Genomic DNA, 20,675 nt, shown 5'->3' with positions numbered 1-20,675 from the left:
GAACCTTCTTACATTGACAGGACTAATCTGTCTACCACATGAGCACCTACAGTAGCCAGTCTGTGGAAGGCAGAATTATTGTTGTTTGGTAGGGGATCAAATACTTATTTTACTCACTGAACTGCAACTCCATTTATAACATTTGTATCATGTGTTTTTTTTTTTTTCTGGATTTTTGATTGATATTCTGTCTCTATCATGTAAAATACACCTATGATAAAAAATTATAGACCCCTCATTTCTTTGTAAGTGGGCAAACTTACAAAATCTGCAGGGGATCAAATAATTATTTTCCACACTGTATATACTGTAAACCTTCCTTACACAAGTTAGTCAGCATAGATGTTAGGAGAAGAGAGGGAGGGGGACAGTTTTAAAGCTGAAGTATACTGTAGCTAAAAGAAAAATCAGCAATAGAGTTATTACTTACAGTCAGTTCAATGTGTCCCTTGTGCTGATTTCTCTGCTTTTTAATAGAAATTTAATGTAGTTTCTCCTATGTTTTTTTTTTTTTTTTTTTTTTGCATGTGCACGCATTTTATGATGGTCTTTTTGTTTTGTTTTTTTTTTTTTTACAGGTGACGGATAACATCAGCCAGAACACCATTCTGGAATATGTAATGATCAATAGCATTTTTGAAGCGATCCTTCAGGTATGTATGTGTAATCTCTTACAGGTTGCATATCTTTAGTGCAGAAACCTATTACCCAGACATTCCTAAAGCTGAACTGCAGACAGACGGCTATATTCATGGATGTGAGATGATGGCCACTGAGGTCTGACCTAGAGGGTAGGTAGAAGAGGTTAGCCCCCTTGGGAGGGGGTGCTGAAAAAGGACAGGATCTGCAGGCTATGCTGCTGAAGTAGTTCAAGGCTCAGTGGAAGGTTGCTCTTTTGGCCTTCTGGCCTTGGGGGGCTAAAGGACCCTCTCCTGGCACCGATTTACCTGATCGTGTAATCAGATTCCAAGATAGCCCATCTTGTCACAGATTTCCCCAGAGGACCAATCTTGGGAATGATGTAGGGATAATCCGTGCCGCATATTTTTAACTGCTTGCCGACCCCCCGTAACATCATATAACTTTGCAGACTTTGAGCGATGATATCTGAATGATGGGTGCAGCTGCAGGCATCATCCAGATATCGACTTTTAGAGCCGGCGATTCCCTTCACCATAAGAATGATCATAGTGGCTGTTCAGCCGCTTGATTGTTCTTCTAGGCGGCGAGAGGAGACGCCCCCGCCGCCCCCCGGTGCTTCTCCAAGCAAGCCCCTTCTTTCAGTGAACGGGAGAACGGATCCGCCGGCCCAGGATGCTGACCATAGAGATTTCCGGCGGACCAGATGGTCCCTGGAGTCTCTATGATTGTTTGGAGGCCGTGCGTGATGTTATGACTTCATGCCCGCCCCCTGCATTCGCAAAAATGGCGCCACCTCGGCTGGTAAGCCGAGATCCCTTTTTTTTTTTTTTTATTTCAGGCTTCCCAGCCTAGAGGTGAGAAGTGGGGACTTATTGACCTCAGATCTCTAAACTGTAAAGAGAACTGTAAAGAGGACCTGTCATGCTTATTCTTATTACAAGGGGTAAAAGTGCTCAGTAAGCAAGTGACACTGACGCTCTCTAGGCTGTTGGAAAGGTCCCAGGCGAAGTGCACTCCACCCTGGACAGAAGCAGCTGGAGCTACAGAGGAAGTATCGGCTTATGCCGCTCCTGCTTCCTCTGCTGCCGGCGCTGGCTCCATGCACTCTGATGCTCTGGGTTGGCTGGTCTGCAACCCATTGATCTCGATCTGGGCTTGCCGACCCACCATCCCAGATCATGACCATGCGCTTCCCTGGTTTGAGGTCACGAGCCATATCACAGCAACCCGCTGTATCAGAAGTACACCGGGTTATCGCTGCCTAGGCTGTGCTGGGCAGACCTGTTCTGCCACCTAATTGCTGTTTGCTCTTGGTCTAGATCATGTCCAATCCCCCGAGTCGCAGGGAGCATGGCTATGATGCTGTTGTTTTGCTCGCGCTTCTTGTCAACTACAGAAAATATGAGGTGAGTGTTTGTTTTTTAATTTTAGGTAAAAACTTGATTGTCTTTTGAACGCTATTGATGTAATTGAAGAGTTTCTTTAGGCCACCTTCACGCAGATGCAGTGGTGTATTTCGGTTTTGTGCTGCTCTAGGCAAGACTACAATTTGGCACCTTCCCCCATCCTGTGTTGGGTAACTGGGAACCCCAGGTCAGTGAGGGGTGCAGTGTTCTATGTGGTGGTGGCAGGGTGTATAGTGAGGGGTGCAGGGCTCTGTAGAGTAGATCAGTATGGGGTGATGGGTGCAGGGTTCTGTAGAGTAGACCAGTATGGGGTGAGGGGTGTAGGGTTCTGTAGAGTAGACCAGTATGGGGTGAGGGGTGCAAAGTTCTGTAGAGTAGACCAGTATGGGGTGCAGGGTTCTGTAGAGTAGACCAGTATGGGGTGAGGGGTGCAGGGTTCTGTAGAGTAGTCCAGTATGGGGTGAGGGGTGCAGGGTTCTGTAGAGTAGACCAGTATGGGGTGAGGGGTGCAGGGTTCTGTAGAGTAGACCAGTATGGGGTGAGGGGTGCAGAGTTCTGTAGAGTAGATCAGTATGGGGTGAGGGGTGCAGGGTTCTGTAGAGTAGACCAGTATGGGGTGAAGGGTGTAGGGTTCTGTAGAGTAGATCAGTATGGGGTGAGGGGTGCAGGGTTCTGTAGAGTAGATCAGTATGGAGTGATGGGTGCAGGGTTCTGTAGAGTAGACCAGTATGGGGTGAAGGGTGTAGGGTTATGTAGAGTAGACCAGTATGGGGTGAAGGGTGTAGGGTTATGTAGAGTAGACCAGTATGGGGGTGAGGGGTGCAGGGTTCTGTAGAGTAGATCAGTATGGGGTGAGGGGTGCAGGGTTCTGTAGAGTAGATCAGTATGGGGTGAGGGGTGCAGGGTTCTGTAGAGTCGATCAGTATGGGGTGAGGGGTGCAGGGTTCTGTAGAGTAGATCAGTATGGGGTGAGGGGTGCAGGGTTCTGTAGAGTAGATCAGTATGGGGTGAGGGGTGCAGGGTTCTGTAGAGTAGACCAGTATGGGGTGAGGGGTGCAGGGTTCTTTAGAGTAGATCAGTATGGGGTGAGGGGTGCAGGGTTCTGTAGAGTCGATCAGTATGGGGTGAGGGGTGCAGGGTTCTGTAGAGTAGATCAGTATGGGGTGAGCGGTGCAGGGTTCTGTAGAGTAGATCAGTATGGGGTGAGGGGTGCAGGGTTCTGTAGAGTAGATCAGTATGGGGTGAGGGGTGCAGGGTTCTTTAGAGTAGATCAGTATGGGGTGAGCGGTGCAGGGTTCTGTAGAGTAGACCAGTATGGGGTGAGGGGTGCAGGGTTCTTTAGAGTAGATCAGTATGGGGTTCTGAGTAATTTTCTAGCAAAAAAAACCTGTTTTTAACTTGTAAAACAACAAATCTCAGAAAGAGGCTCGGCCCTTAAGTGGTTAAGGTGAAGAACACGGAAGGTTTACAACCCCTTTAAACTCTCCCACCTGGAGATTTTAAAGTTTGCTAGTTTGTGGCCATTCCACGGGCGTGCGCAATATTGCCATGTTGGGTATCTATTTACTCGGAGTAACATCATCTTTTATATCTTACCCAAAAAATTTGGGTTATATATTGTGTTTTTTTAATTTTTTAATTTTTGTTTTTTTTTTGCATTACAATTCATTAAAGTGTATTTTTTCCCAAAAAATTGTGTTTTGTAAAACCGCTGCGCAAATAGCGCGTGACATAAAAAATTGCAACGATTGCCATTTTATTCTCTAGGGTCTCTGCTAAAAAAAAAAATATGTGTGTGTGTATATGTATATATGTATATATATAAAATAATGTTTGGTGGGTTCTAAGTAATTTTCTAGCCAAAAATACAGATTTTTGCTCGCCAGCGGCAGTCACATTGCTCTTTGTATGAACTCCTCTGTCTGCTCTTCTGTACAATGCCGTGTCGGGTACCAAGTTTTTACAAACAGAGGGTGGGTTCCATTTGGTACTAAACCCTCTTCAGCCGCTGTTATTTTATGTCTAATAATCGGATTTCATGTCTTCCTGTCGCACAGTCTGTTAATCCGTACATTGTGAAGTTGTCTATCGTGGATGACGAGGGAACGCTGAATGTAAGTAATGGCGTATTCTTTGCCTGTTGCTTCTCTCTGCGGCGTCCTCTATTTCCTGGTTATTAAAACTACATCTTCTTTTTTTTTTTTCTCTCTAGGGGATGGGCCTGGTCATCGCCCGGGCATTGTTTGAATACAACACGTAGGTACCCCTGAATACAAGGGGGAGGGGAATTTATCCAAACCGGAGCACATAGAATGTGGAGCATCTGACCAGTCGGCTTGTTTATGTAACCACTTAAGGACCACCCCCACGTACATTTAAGGGCCACCCCCACGTACATTTAAGGACCGCCCCCGCGTACATTTAAGGGCCGCCCCCGCGTACATTTAAGGGCCGCCCCCGCGTACATTTAAGGGCCGCCCCCGCGTACATTTAAGGGCCGCCCCCGCGTACATTTAAGGGCCGCCCCCGCGTACATTTAAGGGCCGCCCCCGCGTACATTTAAGGGCCGCCCCCGCGTACATTTAAGGGCCGCCCCCGCGTACATTTAAGGGCCGCCCCCGCGTACATTTAAGGGCCGCCCCCACATACATTTAAGGACTGCCCCGCATACATTTACTGCGGCAGGTCAGCCCTTAAAGGGGTTGTAAACCCTTGAGGTTTGCATTCTATGCATTAAGGTGAAAAACCTCCTGTGATGCAGCACCCCCCCCCCCCCCCCCAGAGCCCCCCTTTTACTTACCTGAACCCGGTCTTCCCAGCGACGGGGACGAGCACCCCAGTTCCAGCCGCTGTCTCAGATCCTGATTGGATAGATTGATAGCAGCCACTGGCTCTTGCCGCTGTCAATCAGATCCAATGACGCCGGGGGGGGCCGAGCCCTGCTGTCTGTGTCAATGGACGCAGCAGCAGCAGGACACAGGGAGAGCGCGCCCGCACGGGTTCCCCCAGGGGGAGCGGCTCTCCAACGGGGCACTCGAGAAGAGGAGTTGCGCTGCTGAGGGACCCCAGAAGAGGAGGATCGGGGCCACTCTGTGCAAAACCAACTGACATGTTTATTTATTTTTTTTTAAATTAACCTTTACATATCCTTTAAGCGCAAAATCACGTACCTGTATGTGCCTCTCGTGCACAGCTCTGGGGGGGGGCGCGTGCGCTCACTGCTGGAGCTGCGCCTCTGGTGTGATTGGGCACAGCGGGAGCCAATCGGCGATCGCTCGCTGGAGAGAAAAAAAGGACAGTCTGCCTATGTAAACAAGGCAGACTCTCCTTCTGTCAGACAGGAAGAGAGACATCTGGGATTCCTGCTAATCAGGAACACAGATGTCTTTCTTCCTCCAGTCAGTCCATCCCCCGCACAGTAAGAAAACACTCCCTAGGGAACACATTTAACCCTTTGACTGCCCCTGATGTTAACCCCTTCCCTGCCAGTTTCATTAGTACAGTGACAGTGCTTTTTTTTTTTTAGCACTGATCACTGTATTGGTGTCGCTGATCCCCCAAAAAGTGTCACTAAGGGGTTGATTTACTACTAAAGGCCTTAAGGACAAATAGGCTGGGCACTTTGCTCCAGAGCTTAGTAAATGAGGTAAAGCCTAATTTTGCAAAGAATACCCAATCACGTGCGAGTAAAAAAAAGTTAAAAAAAAAATGCATTTTTGCTTGCACGTGATTGGACGATGGAAGTCTGCAGAACTTCTGCTCATTTACCAAACTCTGGAGCAACTGCTCTTGCAGAGTGCAACTACACTTTTCAAAGTGCACAGTCTTATTTGCCTTTAGTAAATCAACCCCTAAGTGTCAGGTTTGTCTGCCGCAATGTCGCGGTCCCGCTAAAAATTCACTGATTGCCGCCATTACTAGTAAAAACATAAAAAAAAAAAAAAAAGTCCCTAAATCTATCCCATAGTTTTGTAGATGCTATAACTTTTGTGCAAACCAATCAATATACGCTTTTTGAGATTTTGGTTTTTCCAAAAATATGTAGCAGAATACATATTGGCTTAAATTGATGAAGAAATTCGATATTTTTTTTTTGTTTTTTGAGAATGTTTTATAGCAGAAAATAAATATATATATATATATATATATATATATATATATATACACACACACACACACACACACACACACACACACACACACACACACACACACACACACACACACACAGTGGGGACGGAAAGTATTCAGACCCCCTTAAATTTTTCACTCTTTGTTATATTGCAGCCATTTGCTAAAATCATTTAAGTTCATTTTTTTCCTCATTAATGTACACACAGCACCCCATATTGTACACACAGCCCCCCATATTGTACACACAGCCCCCCATATTGTACACACAGCCCCCCATATTGTACACACAGCACCCCATATTGTACACACAGCCCCCCATATTGTACACACAGCCCCCCATATTGTACACACAGCACCCCATATTGTACACACAGCACCCCATATTGTACACACAGCACACCATATTGTACACACAGCCCCCCATATTGTACACACAGCACCCCATATTGACAGAAAAACACAGAATTGTTGACATTTTTTGCAGATTTATTAAAAAAGAAAAACTGAAATATCACATGGTCCTAAGTATTCAGACCCTTTGCTGTGACACTCATATATATAACTCAGGTGCTGTCCATTTCTTCTGATCATCCTTGAGATGGTTCTACACCTTCATTTGAGTCCAGCTGTGTTTGATTATACTGATTGGACTTGATTAGGAAAGCCACACACCTGTCTATATAAGACCTTACAGCTCACAGTGCATGTCAGAGCAAATGAGAATCATGAGGTCAAAGGAATTGCCTGAAGAGCTCAGAGACAGAATTGTGGCAAGGCACAGATCTGGCCAAGGTTACAAAAAAAAAATTCTGCTGCACTTAAGGTTCCTAAGAGCACAGTGGCCTCCATAATCCTTAAATGGAAGACGTTTGGGACGACCAGAACCCTTCCTAGAACTGGTCGTCCGACCAAACTGAGCTATCGGGGGAGAAGAGCCTTGGTGAGAGAGGTAAAGAAGAACCCAAAGATCACTGTGGCTGAGCTCCGGAGATGCAGTCGGGAGATGGGAGAAAGTTATAGAAAGTCAACCATCACTGCAGCCCTCCACCAGTCGGGGCTTTATGGCAGAGTGGCCCGACGGAAGCCTCTCCTCAGTGCAAGACACATGAAAGCCCGCATGGAGTTTGCTAAAAAAACACCTGAAGGACTCCAAGATGGTGAGAAATAAGATTCTCTGGTCTGATGAGACCAAGATAGAACTTTTTGGCCTTAATTCTAAGCGGATTGTGTGGAGAAAACCAGGCACCAATCTCTTTTGGCCATATTTCTCCTGTGGGTGACATGAGTGCACTCCTGTGTCCCCAGATTCAGCTGACAGCGGGCTAAAGCTGTCTTCACAGAAGACCGCACTAGGCTCTGCAGGGATCCCGACAATAATGTCAGGATCTGCCGAGACGTCTGACCTGTGCTGCTGAGAGCCCCGAGCCAGGCCGCTCCCAATACAGTCCGGCGCACTAGTAAGCGCTGGAGGGGGAGGAGCACAGAGCAGTGGCTGACAGTGGTCCTCTATCTGAGTGCTGGCTTGATCCCTAAAATGCACTCCACTTCCTGGTTTGCGCAAACACGTCACCTAGCTCCATCCCAACGCGTTGTGTCATCAGTCACATGCCTTCACCAGGGGATCACTAAAATGCACTCCACTTCCGGTTTTCGCTCAAACACGTCGCCTGGCTCCGTCCCAACGCGTTGTGTCAGTCACATGACTTCACCAGGGGATCACTAAAATGCACTCCACTTCCCGGTTTGCTCAAACACGTCACCTGGCTCCGTCCCAACGCGTTGTGTCATCAATCACATGACTTCACCAGGGGATCTTCCCCTGCACTATGGGTCAGCTGCAGCATCGGATCCATCCTGCAACCATCTAGGTGAGTATGTAAGTTTGACAAGTGAAGAGTTTAGAGATAAATACAATCCCGCAGCTTCTCCCTACTGATCAGTGGGGTGTTCCAGTGGGTGACATGTAAAGAAACAAAGTTGGTCTGTCCTTGGTCTGCCGATCTTACCAGGTGGAACGTATAATTTTGGTAATATTGGCAAACCAAGGACAAGAGCGCAGGACCCTGTTGGCATCTTTCAAGTCTACAGACCGCCATTACAGTTTGTAAGACAGTCATGTCAGGCCCTAGTTGTACTCGGTTGATAAACACCACTAAACAATAAAATTACTCTTGCAGAAAAGAATAGTAGCCTGGCACCCTAGTTGTATAGGGTTGAATCCTTCTACAATATACACTCACCGGCCACATTATTAGGTACACCTTGCTAGTAGTGGGTTGGACCCCCTTTTGCCCTCATCAAAAATCATTTGGCAAATTTGCACGGCTAGCATTAACCCTTTTTGGGTTTGTCTTCTAGGCAGTACAGAGACAAAGAAGAAGAAAACCAGACGGGCTTTTTCTCTGCCCTGTCCAGCATGGTAAGCATGATAATTTTATTGATGATTTGACATTTATGCAGATATTCTTTATTGCAGCAGCACATCCAGGAGCCGTGTGTTCCAGGCCAGAAGTTCTAAAACGTAATAAGACCAGGGCCCAGTAAATTCTCCCACAACCTTCCAGTAAAAGAAAAAAAGAATAAAGTTTATACTCGCACAAAATTACAGGAATACAAAATATGAAACTCTGAAGGCTCTGGATGAGGCTGGGTGTCACTGCCGGGGGGGGGGGGTAGGTGATTGCGGCAGAGTTGGTGGCCTTGTAAGGGATGAGGTTCCTGGAGGGAGGGAGCGGCAACTGTGGGGGATGTCCTCCTTAGAGGGGGCCTGTGTAGGAGGCAGGAGATTTTGCAGAGGGCACTGCAGAGGCTGGGGTGCTCTGTGATATAAGCTCTGCATTAATTTAGGGGGCACTGGAGGGTGCATAGTGGGAATCTGTGCAGCAATCTGGTGGGAGATGAAGGCTCTTGGGGGGGCCTAAGAGCACTGTGGTAGGTGATGAGCAGCACTGTGGTGGGTGATAAGGGCTCTTAAGGATCCTGGGGCACTGTGGTGGGTGATAAGGGCTCTTAAGGATCCTGGGGGCACTGTGGTGGGTGATGAGGTCTCTCAGGGAGCCTGGGGGCACTGTGTTGGGTGATAAGGGCTCTTAAGGATCCTGGGGGCACTGTGGTGGGTAATATGGGCTCTTAAGGATCCTGGGGGCACTGTGGTGGGTGATGAGGTCTCTCATGGAGCCTGGGGGCACTGTGGTAGGAGATGAGGGCACTTGGGGGTCCTGGGAGGACTGTGGGAGGTTTGGCAGCACTGTGGTGGGTGCTGAGGGCTCTTAGGGATCCTGGGGGCACTGTGGTGGGTGATAAGGGCTCTTAAGGGTCCTGAGCAGCACTGTGGTGGGAGATGAGGGCTCTCAGGGGGCCGGGGGGCACTGTGGTGTGTGATGGGGCTCCTAGAGGGCCTGGGGGCTCCTAGGGGGCCTGGGGGCAGCATGGGAGGCTTGGCAGCTCTGTGGTGGGTGATAAGTGCTCTTAGGGATCCTGGGGGAACTGTGGTGGGAGATTAGGGCTCTCTGGGGTCCTGGAGGCACTGTGGGAGGTTGGGCAGCACTTTGGTGGGAAATGAGGGCTCTCAGGGGGCCTGGAGGCACTGTGGCATGTTTGGCAGCTCTGTAGTGGGTGATAAGTTCTCTTAGGGATCCTGGGGGAACTGTGGTGGGAGATGAAGGCTCTCAGGGAGCCTGGAGGCACTGTGGGAGGTTGAGCAGTACTGGGGTAGAAGATGAGGGCTCTCAGGGGGCCTGGAAGCACTGTGGCATGTTTGGCAGCTCTGTGGATGGAGATGAGGGCTCTCAGGGGACCTGGAGGCACTGTGGGAGGTTGGGTGGCACTGTGGTGGGAAATAGGGGCTCTGAGGGGGCCTGGAGTCACTGTGGCATGTTTGGCAGCTCTGTGGAGGGAGATGAGGGCTCTCAGGGGGCCTGGAGGCACTGTGGGAGGTTGAGCGGCCTGTGGTGGGAAATTAGGGCTCTCAGGGGGCCTAGAGGCACTGTGGGAGGTTGGGCGGCACTGTGGTGGGAAATGAGGGCTCTTTAGTGGCTTGGAGGCACTGTAGGAGGTTGAGGAGCACTGTGGTGGGAGATGAGTGCTCTCAGGGGGCCTGGAGGCATGGTGGGAAATGAGGGCTCTCGGGGGGCCTGGAGGCACTGTGGGAGGTTGAGTGCCACTGTGGTGGGAGATGAGGGCTCTCAGGTGGCCTAGAGGCACTGTGGGAGGTTGAGCGGCACTGTGGTAGGAAATGAGGGCTCTCAGGGGGCCTGGAGGCACTGTGGGAGGTTGGACGGCACTGTGGTGGGAAATTAGGGCTCTCGGGGGGCTTGGAGGCACTGTGGGAGGTTGGGTGGCACTGTGGTGGGAGATGATGGCTTTTTGGGGGGAGGAGGCCTGGAGGCACTGTGGGAGGTTGAGCAGCACTGTGGTGGGAGATGAGTGCTCTCAGGGGTGGCAAATGAGGGCTCTCAGGGGGCCTGGAGGCACTGTGGGAGGCTGAGCAGCACAGTGGTGGGTAATGGAGGCTCTCGGGGTCTGGAGTCACTGTGGGAGGTTGGATGGCACTGTGGTGGAAGATGAGGGTTCTTCGGGGTGGCTGGAGGCACTGTAGGAGGTTGGGTGGCACTGTGGTGCGAGATGCGGGCTCTCAGTGGGCCTGGAGGCACTGTGGAAGGTTAAGCAGCACTGTGGTGGGAGATGGCTCTCAGTGGGCCTGGAGGCACTGTGGAAGGTTAAGCAGCACTGTGGTGGGAGATGGCTCTCAGTGGGCCTGGAGGCACTGTGGAAGGTTAAGCAGCACTGTGGTGGGAGATGAGGGCTCTCAGTGGGACTAGAGGCACTGTGGGAGGCTGAGGAGTACTGTGGCCAACTATGGGATGCTGAGTGGCACTATGGGAACTGGGAGGCACTGTGGCAGGTTAGGGGATCTGCAGCTGACTTGAGGCCCGGAGAGAGGGAGGCCCAACTGGATAGCGCTTTCCTTATATCTCTTATGGGTGGTGAAATTTATAAATAACTGCACTACTTCTTCCTGCCACAGGTAGGCAATATGTTCATAGCAGACGCCGATGAGAAGATCTCCGTGCAGTAAGTACATTTCTATAATGACTGTTTATTTTCACAAAATTAAAGTGATAATTAAAAAATCAAACAAACAAACGTTTTGCATATGGCTTCCTATCCGGAGAACAACTTTGCAATCACACTAAAAAAGCAATGAGTTGCGTCTTTCTAAATGCAGCGTCTACCAGCTGCAGGGAAATGACTGTACAGGTGCTAATGAATTTTAATACCCGTTAATGGGAGATTTGATTTGGTACATAGAGCAATAAAGCTGGCCAAACACTCTTTATTTTTTATTTTTTTCATTATTTTTTTTATTATTATTATTTTTTTATTTATTTATTGTCCTTGCATGTAATTGGGTATTCTTTGCAAAGTGAAGCTTTACTGCATTTACTAAGCTCTGGAGCATCTGCACTTGTAGAGGGCAACCTTTAGTAAATCAACTCCAGAGGGTGTACAAACTATGGTATACAAACTGGAATTTTTTTTTATATATATATATATATATATATATATACTAGTAATGGCGCTGATCAGTGACTTAACAGGCAAATGCAATTTTTATCTTTTTTTTTTTTTTTTTTTTTTTTTTTTATATGGCAAAAAAAAAAAAAAAAAAGATAGAAAGTAGAAAATATCATAAAACATATCCAATAAAATCAAATGCCTTCATAAATTTAGGCCAAAATGTATTTTGCTACATGTCTTTGACAAAAAAAAATCCCAATCAGTGTATATTATTTAGTCTGTAGGAAAGTTATAGAATCCACAAACTATGGGATATATAACTAAAAATTGATTAATCCTGATGTACTGAAGTCCAATCTCATTTCTTGACGCCCAAAAACACCAGGAAGGTACAAATACCCCCCAAATTACCCCTTTTTGGAAGGTAGACAATCCAAGGTATTTAGTAAGAGGCATAGAGAAATTGTCATTTTTTTTTTGTCAAAATATTTTTGAAAATCAAGAAATTTAACACCGTAAATGTTTTTTTTGCTTTTTTTTCCCCACATACTGTCACCAGTACTGTACTGTCATCATATGACTGATGTGTAGGTGAACGGGGACACTGGGAAAAAAAAATCACATTATTTTTTTTATTAAATTTTTTAAACTTTGTTTTTCATTTTAAACTTTTTTTCATTTTCTACTATTATTTTTTATTTTTATTTTTTACATACTTTCATTAAAGTAGTTCAGTGCAACCATAGTAACACTCTACTACTCTGAGGGGTGATCAGTGATTTTTTTTTTTTTAACACTTTTTGCTTTTACAATGAAAATCATTGTAACAGTAAAGTTTTCAACTGTCATTAATGGGTTACATTCGTGACATCTGTGATCACTAGTGACTTGTGTGGGTTGAGGTATTTGCAAGAACCCTGTCAGTAGGGAGTCCAGGGTCGGGGTCCTGTAGGGAGGTCGGGGTCCCGTAGGGAGGTCGGTGTCCCGTAGGGAGTCCTGGGTCGGGGTCCCAGAGGGAGGTCGGGGTCCTGTACGGAGTCCAGGGTCGGGGTCCCATAGGGAGGTCGGGGTTCCGTACGGAGTCCAGGGTCGGGGTCCCATAGGGAGGTCGGGGTTCCGTACGGAGTCCAGGGTCGGGGTCCCAGAGGGAGGTTGGGGTTCCGTACGGAGTCCAGGGTCGGGGTCCCAGAGGGAGGTCAGGGTCCCGTAGAGAGTCCTGGGTTGGGGTCCTGTAGGGAGGTCGGGGTCCCGCAGGCAGGTCGGGGTCCCGTAGGGAGGTCGGGGTTCCGTACGGAGTCCAGGGTCGGGGTCCCACAGGGAGGTCAGGGTCCCGTAGGGAGTCCAGGGTCGGGGTCCTGTAGGGAGGTCGGGGTCCCGTAGGGAGGTCGGTGTCCCGTAAGGAGTCCTGGGTCGGGGTCCCAGAGGGAGGTCGGGGTCCTGTACGGAGTCCAGGGTCGGGGTCCCGTAGGGAGGTCGGGGTCCCGTATGGAGTCCAGGGTCGGGGTCCCGTAGGGAGGTCGGGGTTCCGTACGGAGTCCAGGGTCGGGGTCCCAGAGGGAGGTCAGGGTCCCGTAGGGAGTCCTGGGTCGGGGTCCTGTAGGGAGGTCGGGGTCCCGTAGGGAGGTCGGGGTCCCGTAGGGAGTCCAGGGTCGGGGTCCCGTAGGGAGGTCGGGGTCCTGTATGGAGTCCAGGGTCGGGGTCCCGTAGGGAGGTCGGGGTCCCATAGGGAGGTCGGGGTTCCGTACGGAGTCCAGGGTCGGGGTCCCGGAGGGAGGTCGGGGTCCTGTAGGGTGGTCGGGGTCCCGTAGGGATGTCGGGGTCCCGTAGGGAGTCCAGGGTCTGGGTCCTGTAGGGAGGTCAGTGTCCCGTAGGGAGTCCTGGGTCGGGGTCCCGTAGGGAGTCCTGGGTCGGGGTCCCGGAGGGAGGTCAGGGTCCCGTAGGGAGTCCTGGGTCGGGGTCCCGGAGGGAGGTCGGGGTCCTGTAGGGTGGTCGGGGTCCCACAGGGAGGTCGGGGTCCCGTACGGAGTCCAGGGTCGGGGTCCCGTAGGGATGTCGGGGTCCTGTAGGGAGTCCAGGGTCGGGGTCCCGTAGGGAGTCCTGGGTCGGGGTCCCGGAGGGAGGTCGGGGTCCCGTAGGGAGGTCGGGGTCCCGTACGGAGTCCAGGGTCGGGGTCCCAGAGGGAGGTCAGGGTCCCGTAGGGAGTCCTGGGTCGGGGTCCCGGAGTGAGGTCGGGGTCCCGTAAGGAGTCCAGGGTCGGGATCCCACAGGGAGGTCGGGGTCCTGTACGGAGTCCAGGGTCGGGATCCCACAGGGAGGTCGGGGTCCTGTACGGAGTCCAGGGTCGGGGTCCCGTAGGGAATCCAGGGTCGGGGTCCCGCAGGGAGGTCGAGGTCCCGTAGGGTGTCCAGCAAGTTCAAGCGCAGATATGATATAGGAACCCCTCCAGTCTTGTTTATACTGTTTGGGGGTTTTTTTATGCCTTTTTCACGGTTGTTTTACGTTTTATTACAGAACGAATGAAGCAATTTTACTGGCACTTTACGAAGCCGTTCATCTGAACCGGAACTTTATCACTGTGCTGGCACAGGTGCGTCCATCCTGCACTCTCTGCTGTCGATATAATATATATATATTTGGGCTGTTACTGATTAAAATTTTCGTGTTCGATTTAATCGTTTTTTTTTCTTTAAAATCGGTTAATCTACTAATTTCGATTAATCATAACGCACATCCAACTACTTTTAGCTGATTTAGCACCGTTGTTATGGCAACGGCCGAAGCCGGACATAGCGGGGCATGGCCAGGACGTCACACGTCATAATCTCAGCCTCACCTTCCCCTAAATGCAGGTCTCACTGTAGTCAGTGCCTGTGCCTGGATTACACAGTCTGTGGGCAAAGTGTGAAAACTTTGGCCGCGCTGTGAGAAAAGTCCCGCCCCCCTCCTAGATCAGCTCGTGTGATAAGCAGAACACTGCGTCTATCACACGGGCTGATCTAGGAGGGGGGCGGGACTTTTCTCACAGCGCGGCCGAAGTTTTCACACTCGGCTCCGAGACACACAGCGGGAGATGCCCGCAGACTGTGTATGACATATAGTGGAGGAGGAGAGAGCGCTGGAGCCACAGCTTGGCCCAAAGCGGCGCCAGGGCAGGCAGCCTACCGATCAAAAAAATTAACGATTAATCGAGGAATTAATCTTTAATTTCCACAGCCCTAATATATATATATATATATATATATACACACACACACATCAACATGCAGCTCCTGCCTTTCCATATCTGTTCTTTATAAATGTTAGTGATTATATAGGCAAACGTTCAGCAAAACAAATATCTCAAACACAGACGTTGAGTCCTTTTAGGTGGGGTAGGTTTCCCTCATTAAGGGAGATTTCAGGGATCGCCTAAAGGCAGAAAGGGTAGGGGGCTGACCGGGATATACTGGGGTAGGGAATTCCAGAGGATGGGAGAGGCTCTGGAGAAGTCCTGGAGGGGAGCATGGGAGGAGGGAAACAAGGGATCTATAGAGCCGGGGCAAGATCATCCAATGCCCAGGGACAAGATGCCAAATTGCGCCCCCCCCCTTTCATTATGTGCAAGATTATGCGGAGGAGGGGGAGAGAGAGCACAGCCCGCACCTCCTCCGGGAACTTTCCTCCTCTCCTTGCCGCTTCCAGTGCTGACGAAAGTAGTGATGCCGCTGTCACTACTGACTTATAGTAGAAGGAACTTGTGGCATCCCCACAATACACACTGCGCCCAGGGCAGCCCCCCCCCCCCTTCTGCCCACCCCTTGTCCCGGCCCTGTTCCCTTTATATTGGCTGTGCTATATAAATCCTGTATTATTATAATAATGTATTCTAAGCTGTCTGGAAATTATGTATAAAACCCCCTCACTCTTCATGATCTTCTCTTTTTGTATTTAGAGTCATCCTGAGATGGGGTTGGTTACAGTACCTACCACACCGATACCTACCACACCAACCACTCCTCTGGGTACGACCCCTCCTTCTTCAGATGGTACGTTTTCAGCTTATTTATTCATTCATTTTGTATATTAAATATCCGCTCCAGGTTAAGCCCCACACAATCTCTCGGATGCTTGGAGACCCTCGGAAACACTCGGGAACAGAGTATCTCTGAGTGTTTCCGAACGGCTCCGAGTGTCACTGGCGCCCCCCTCACCTCTGGCCAAATGCTGTACTGCACACCGCAAAAGGCTTGAATCCTGCTTGTTTTGCGAGACAACACACAGCAAACCGAGTCCGGATTTTTAAAAAAATAATAGCTTGTATTGCGAAACGCTCATTAACCACGTTACTCGCAATCCGAGGTTCCACCGTATATATAATGTGTGTGTATGTATGTGTGTGTGTGTGTATGTGTATATATATATATATATATATATATAACACACACACACACACACACACACACACACACACACACACACACACACACACAATTTTACCAAAAGTATTGGGACGCCGGCCTTTACACGCACATGGAACTTTAATGACATCCCAGTCTTAGTCCGTAGGGTTCAATATTGAGTTGGCTCCGCCCTTTGCAGCTATAACAGCTTCAACTCTTCTGGGAAGGCCGTCCACAAGGTTTAGGAGGGTGTCTATGGGAATGTTTGACCATTCTTCCAGAAGAGCATTTGTGAGGTCAGGCACTGATGTTGGATGAGAAGGCCTGGCTCGCAGTCTGCGCTCTAATTCATCCCAAAGGTGTTCTATCGGGTTGAGGTCAGGACTCTGTGCAGGCCGGTCAAGTTCCTCCACCCCAAACTCGCTCATTCATGTTTTTATGGACCTTGCTTTGTGCACTGGTGCGCAGTCATGTTGGAACAGGAATGGGCCGTCCCCAAACTGTTCCCACAAAGTTGGGAGCATGAAATCGTCCAAAATGTCTTGGTATGCTGACGCCTTAAGAGTTCCCTTCACTGGAACTAAGGGGCCAAGCCCAATCCCTGATAAGACAACCCCGCCCACCATAATCCCCTCTCGACCAAATGATTTGGACCAGTGGACAAAGCAAGGTCCATAAAGACATGGATGAGCGATTTTGTGGTGGAGGAACTTGAGCTATGAGTAAGCACTTGTCATAAGTGTGAAACGCGTCAGCTGATTCCTGTACGTTCCTGCTGTAGTGTCTTGTGCATTCCATGTTCCAGTTTTTATCAATAAAGGCACTTGTATCTTATCCGTAAGTTTAGTAAGGGTGGTGTTCTTCTTTAATTTCACTTGTTGCCTCGAATCTTTGTACAGTTTATCTATTTCCTTTCCTCCGGTACTGAAGATACCAGTTTACAGCTTTTCAGTTATTCCCCTTGATTTATGAATATGATAAAATACGATTATTGGTGCCTACATCGAGAAATTAGGTTTTTTATTTTCATTTCTTCCAATTTCATTTAATTCTCCTCATCTGTAGCTGTGCGTGTTTTTTGTTGGGGGATGGAGATATATGTGGATGTCGGTGCCGTAGTATAAATTTCTCACGTCGTTTTTTTATGCCTTCGCCAAGCCATGGCCTCCGCCGCCGTATATCAAGTTGTTTATTGGAGAACCGTTCCAGCGATATCTGGCAGCTTGGGCTTTGGTATTAAAAAAAAAAAAAAAAAAATCCTTCATTAAAGTAGATGTAAAGCCAAATCACTCAGATCTCATATGAAACGCGTTGATGCCATTTCAGGTATTGTATTCAGTACTTTTTAAACACCCCCTCCAAAAAAAAAAAAAAATCATATTCAAAGTACTCGGGGTATGTGTAGTACGTCCAGTTCTTCTGCCCTGCTTCAACAGTCTTATACAGTAGGTGATACTAACCCCCCCCCCCCCAAAAAAAAATAAAAACATATAAAATACTCTGGGTATGTGTCAGGGCGTACCTACAGGGGTCACAGGGGTTGCGATTGCCACCCGGCTTCAAGCTCCAGGGGGCTCATGTGCATCTGGATAGGAGGGGCGGCAGCATATGGAGGAACCGATCTCTCCATGCAGCCGCTAAATGCCTGCTTCTCCTCCTCCTCCTCCTCCTCCTCCTCCTCTCCCTTCTGCCAGCATTCAGCGGCAGCGGGGGAGAAATGGACGGATCAGTTCCTCTATATGCCACCCCTGTCCTCTCTCCTGGTCCCCCTGTGTTGTCTCCGGGCCCCTGTGGGCTCTCTTGCAGCCCAACCCCCCCCCCCCTTTTCTTTTTCCTACCGGTTCCCCCTTCACCTCCTATCAGTTCCCCCTTCCCCCTCTCCCGCCGGCTGCTGCAGGGGATCTGTCAGGATGGAGAGAGCAGAGGAAGAGCCATTGAATGTGTCATTTATCAGACCCTTCCTTGTTTTATTGAATAGTCTAATATGGGTATCGATCGCTGAGTCTTTTTTTTTTTTTTTTCTTGTTTTGTCTATTATTTTTTCATTCATAGCGGAGGCATACTAAACTGTGTTTTCTGTGCTTATGAATGAACAGGAAGGAGCTATTCCTGTTCATTCATTCTGTGCTGCAGAGATGGAGGTGGAGGTGTCCTCAGTCTCCTTTCTCTGTCTCAAAGGTGAAACATCAGAGGTCTGTTTAAACCCGTGATATTTTACCAATTCCCCCCCCCAAAATGAGGGTCCTAAATTTTTTTTTTTTTAAATAATGACAAAGAAAATTGTAAAAAAAATAAATAAATAAAATAAAAATGGTAAAAAAAAATAAAATAATAATAATAAAAAAATAAATTAAAAAATCCCAAACTACTGACGCCAGTGGCGGAGCTACTGGATTCGCAAAGGTCGCAGGCGTTCTTCCACTGCGGGGGGGGGGGACCCCAAGACGGCAGGAAGGTGGCCCGCTGCGGGACCGTAATAAAGGGTGCCACGATGGTAGTCAAAGGCCCTGGGATTAGTGGGAGGGGGTCCTTTGTGGCTTTTTTTGCACCGGGGGGCCCTTAAGGTTCTAGTTACGCCTCTGGCGTGTGCCATACATCCAGTCCTTCTGCCCTGCTTCAACCATCATATCTATACGGTAGGTGCTACTACTCATCTCCTGTGGCTAGAACCCCGGTATCCAGGCTAAGGCAGCTGAAGCTCACACATCTCCAATCCAGAAAGAGATCCAACACCACGGTATATATCCTCTGCAAAAATGGGCTTTATCAGTAAACATGCAAGGGAACAGCCACAAATGTCAACGCGTTTCAGTCAAAAATGGCCTTAATCATGATTAAGGCCATTGTTGGCTAAATTGCTTGACATTTGTGGCTGTTTGCAGAGGATATACCATGGTGCCAACTCTCTTTTGCCCTACTGCCACGGCCCCACCCACTTACCAGCAATTCCCAGCTGTAAGGCTCCATTCACATTTCAACTGGCGTTCCCGCTCGCTATTTTGTTGAGCGATTTTGCATGTCGCATAGGGTAAGCCCATTCATCTGAATGGGCTTCTTCACGTGGTGTTATAGTTAGGCTTAGGCTGCTGTTCTCCATACCACGCCCATTAGTTGTATGACATCACACCTGCATATTTTTGGACTTTACTGGTACAAGGAGGACCGACACATATATATAATATATATATATAAAAATATACAAAGAGGTTTATTACAAAATAAAATCACAATTAAAAGCAATCTAGGAAAGAAGTCCTATTTGTGTCAAACCCCGTGATAAACAGACATCTCTGCCTAACCAAAACCCAAAGGGTCGACGCATTTTTCATCACTTGCTTCTTCAGGACCTTTTATTCTTATATTTTATATATCACTTATGTTGATATTTGGCCGTCACAGGTAAATTGCAGTATTATGTCTAATATGTTTATTTCCTGTTATCGTCAGCTCCATCTAGTGGCCACAATGAAGTATTTTCCTGATCAAGATATTTCAGGAAAATACTTCTTTATGGCCACCAGATGGAGCCGAGGTTTGTAGGAAATTAACATACCGGGCACAATATTAATCAATATATTTCAGGAAAATACATGCTTTATGACTACTAAATGGAGCTGATGATCATGGGAGATGCACATAATTAGGTACAATTCAGTGAATCCTTATTCAGGGTTTTCTAATATGCACTTTTTTTTTTTTTTGCTGGCACTTACGTGTCAAAGTATCTGGGATTTAGGAGATGAAATGTGGTAGAACAACAACCTGTAAAATGAGACTTGGTCTCCTAATTTGTGAAATGTGACTGATGTTGGTGTGTTCTCTGCAGTGATCAGCCCCACCGAGCTCCCCCTCGATGCCGATGTACAAACCAGCAACCTGCTCATCACCTTCTTAAAGTACAGCTCCATCGTCATGCAAGATACGAAAGGTGAAGATGGGGAATTTACCATCCATGCAAGATTGTCACTTGTGTGATAACACCGAACAAAACCATCCGACCACCTACACCATCCATCCTACCACCTACACCTTCCATCCTACCACCTACAACATCCATCCTACCACCTACACCTTCCATCCTACCACCTACACCTTCCATCCTACCACCTACACCATCCATCCGACCACCCTACACCATCCATCCAAACACCTACACCATCCATCTGACCACCTACACCATCCATCCGACCACCTACAGCATCGTCCGTCCACCTACACCATCCATCCGACCACCTACACCTTCCATCCTACCACCTACACCTTCCATCCCACCACCTACACCATCCATCCCACCACCTACACCATCCATCCCACCACCTACACCATCCATCCCACCACCTACAACATCCATCCCACCACCTACAAACATCCATCCCACCACCTACAACATAAATCCTACCACCTACACCTTCCATCATACCACCTACACCTTCCATCCTACCACCTACACCTTCCATCCGACCACCTACACCATCCATCCGAACACCTACACCATCCATCCCACCACCTACACGTTCCATCCTACCACCTACACCTTCCATCCCACCCACCTACACCATCCATCCCACCACCTACACCATCCATCCTACCACCT

At 48.6% G+C, this 20,675-nt stretch overlaps 1 protein-coding gene across 1 annotated transcript in view; it reads left to right on the top strand.

Moving 5' to 3' along the window:
- ARMH3 (armadillo like helical domain containing 3) overlaps positions 1-20,675 on the top strand; it is a 213,076-nt gene that overhangs the window by 44,132 nt on the left and 148,269 nt on the right. Inside the window, exons 7-15 of the mRNA XM_073595364.1 lie at positions 579-653; positions 1,962-2,048; positions 4,106-4,162; positions 4,261-4,304; positions 8,541-8,601; positions 11,209-11,255; positions 14,214-14,289; positions 15,634-15,727; positions 19,908-20,035. Coding sequence (XP_073451465.1) covers positions 579-653; positions 1,962-2,048; positions 4,106-4,162; positions 4,261-4,304; positions 8,541-8,601; positions 11,209-11,255; positions 14,214-14,289; positions 15,634-15,727; positions 19,908-20,035 — 669 coding nt within the window. The remainder of the gene's footprint in view (positions 1-578; positions 654-1,961; positions 2,049-4,105; positions 4,163-4,260; positions 4,305-8,540; positions 8,602-11,208; positions 11,256-14,213; positions 14,290-15,633; positions 15,728-19,907; positions 20,036-20,675) is intronic.

The sequence above is a fragment of the Aquarana catesbeiana genome, linkage group LG08 (genome assembly GCF_042186555.1).
Source record: "Aquarana catesbeiana isolate 2022-GZ linkage group LG08, ASM4218655v1, whole genome shotgun sequence".
NCBI classification, from domain to species: Eukaryota; Metazoa; Chordata; class Amphibia; order Anura; family Ranidae; genus Aquarana; species Aquarana catesbeiana.
This window is presented reverse-complemented; position numbering and strand designations above follow the sequence as displayed.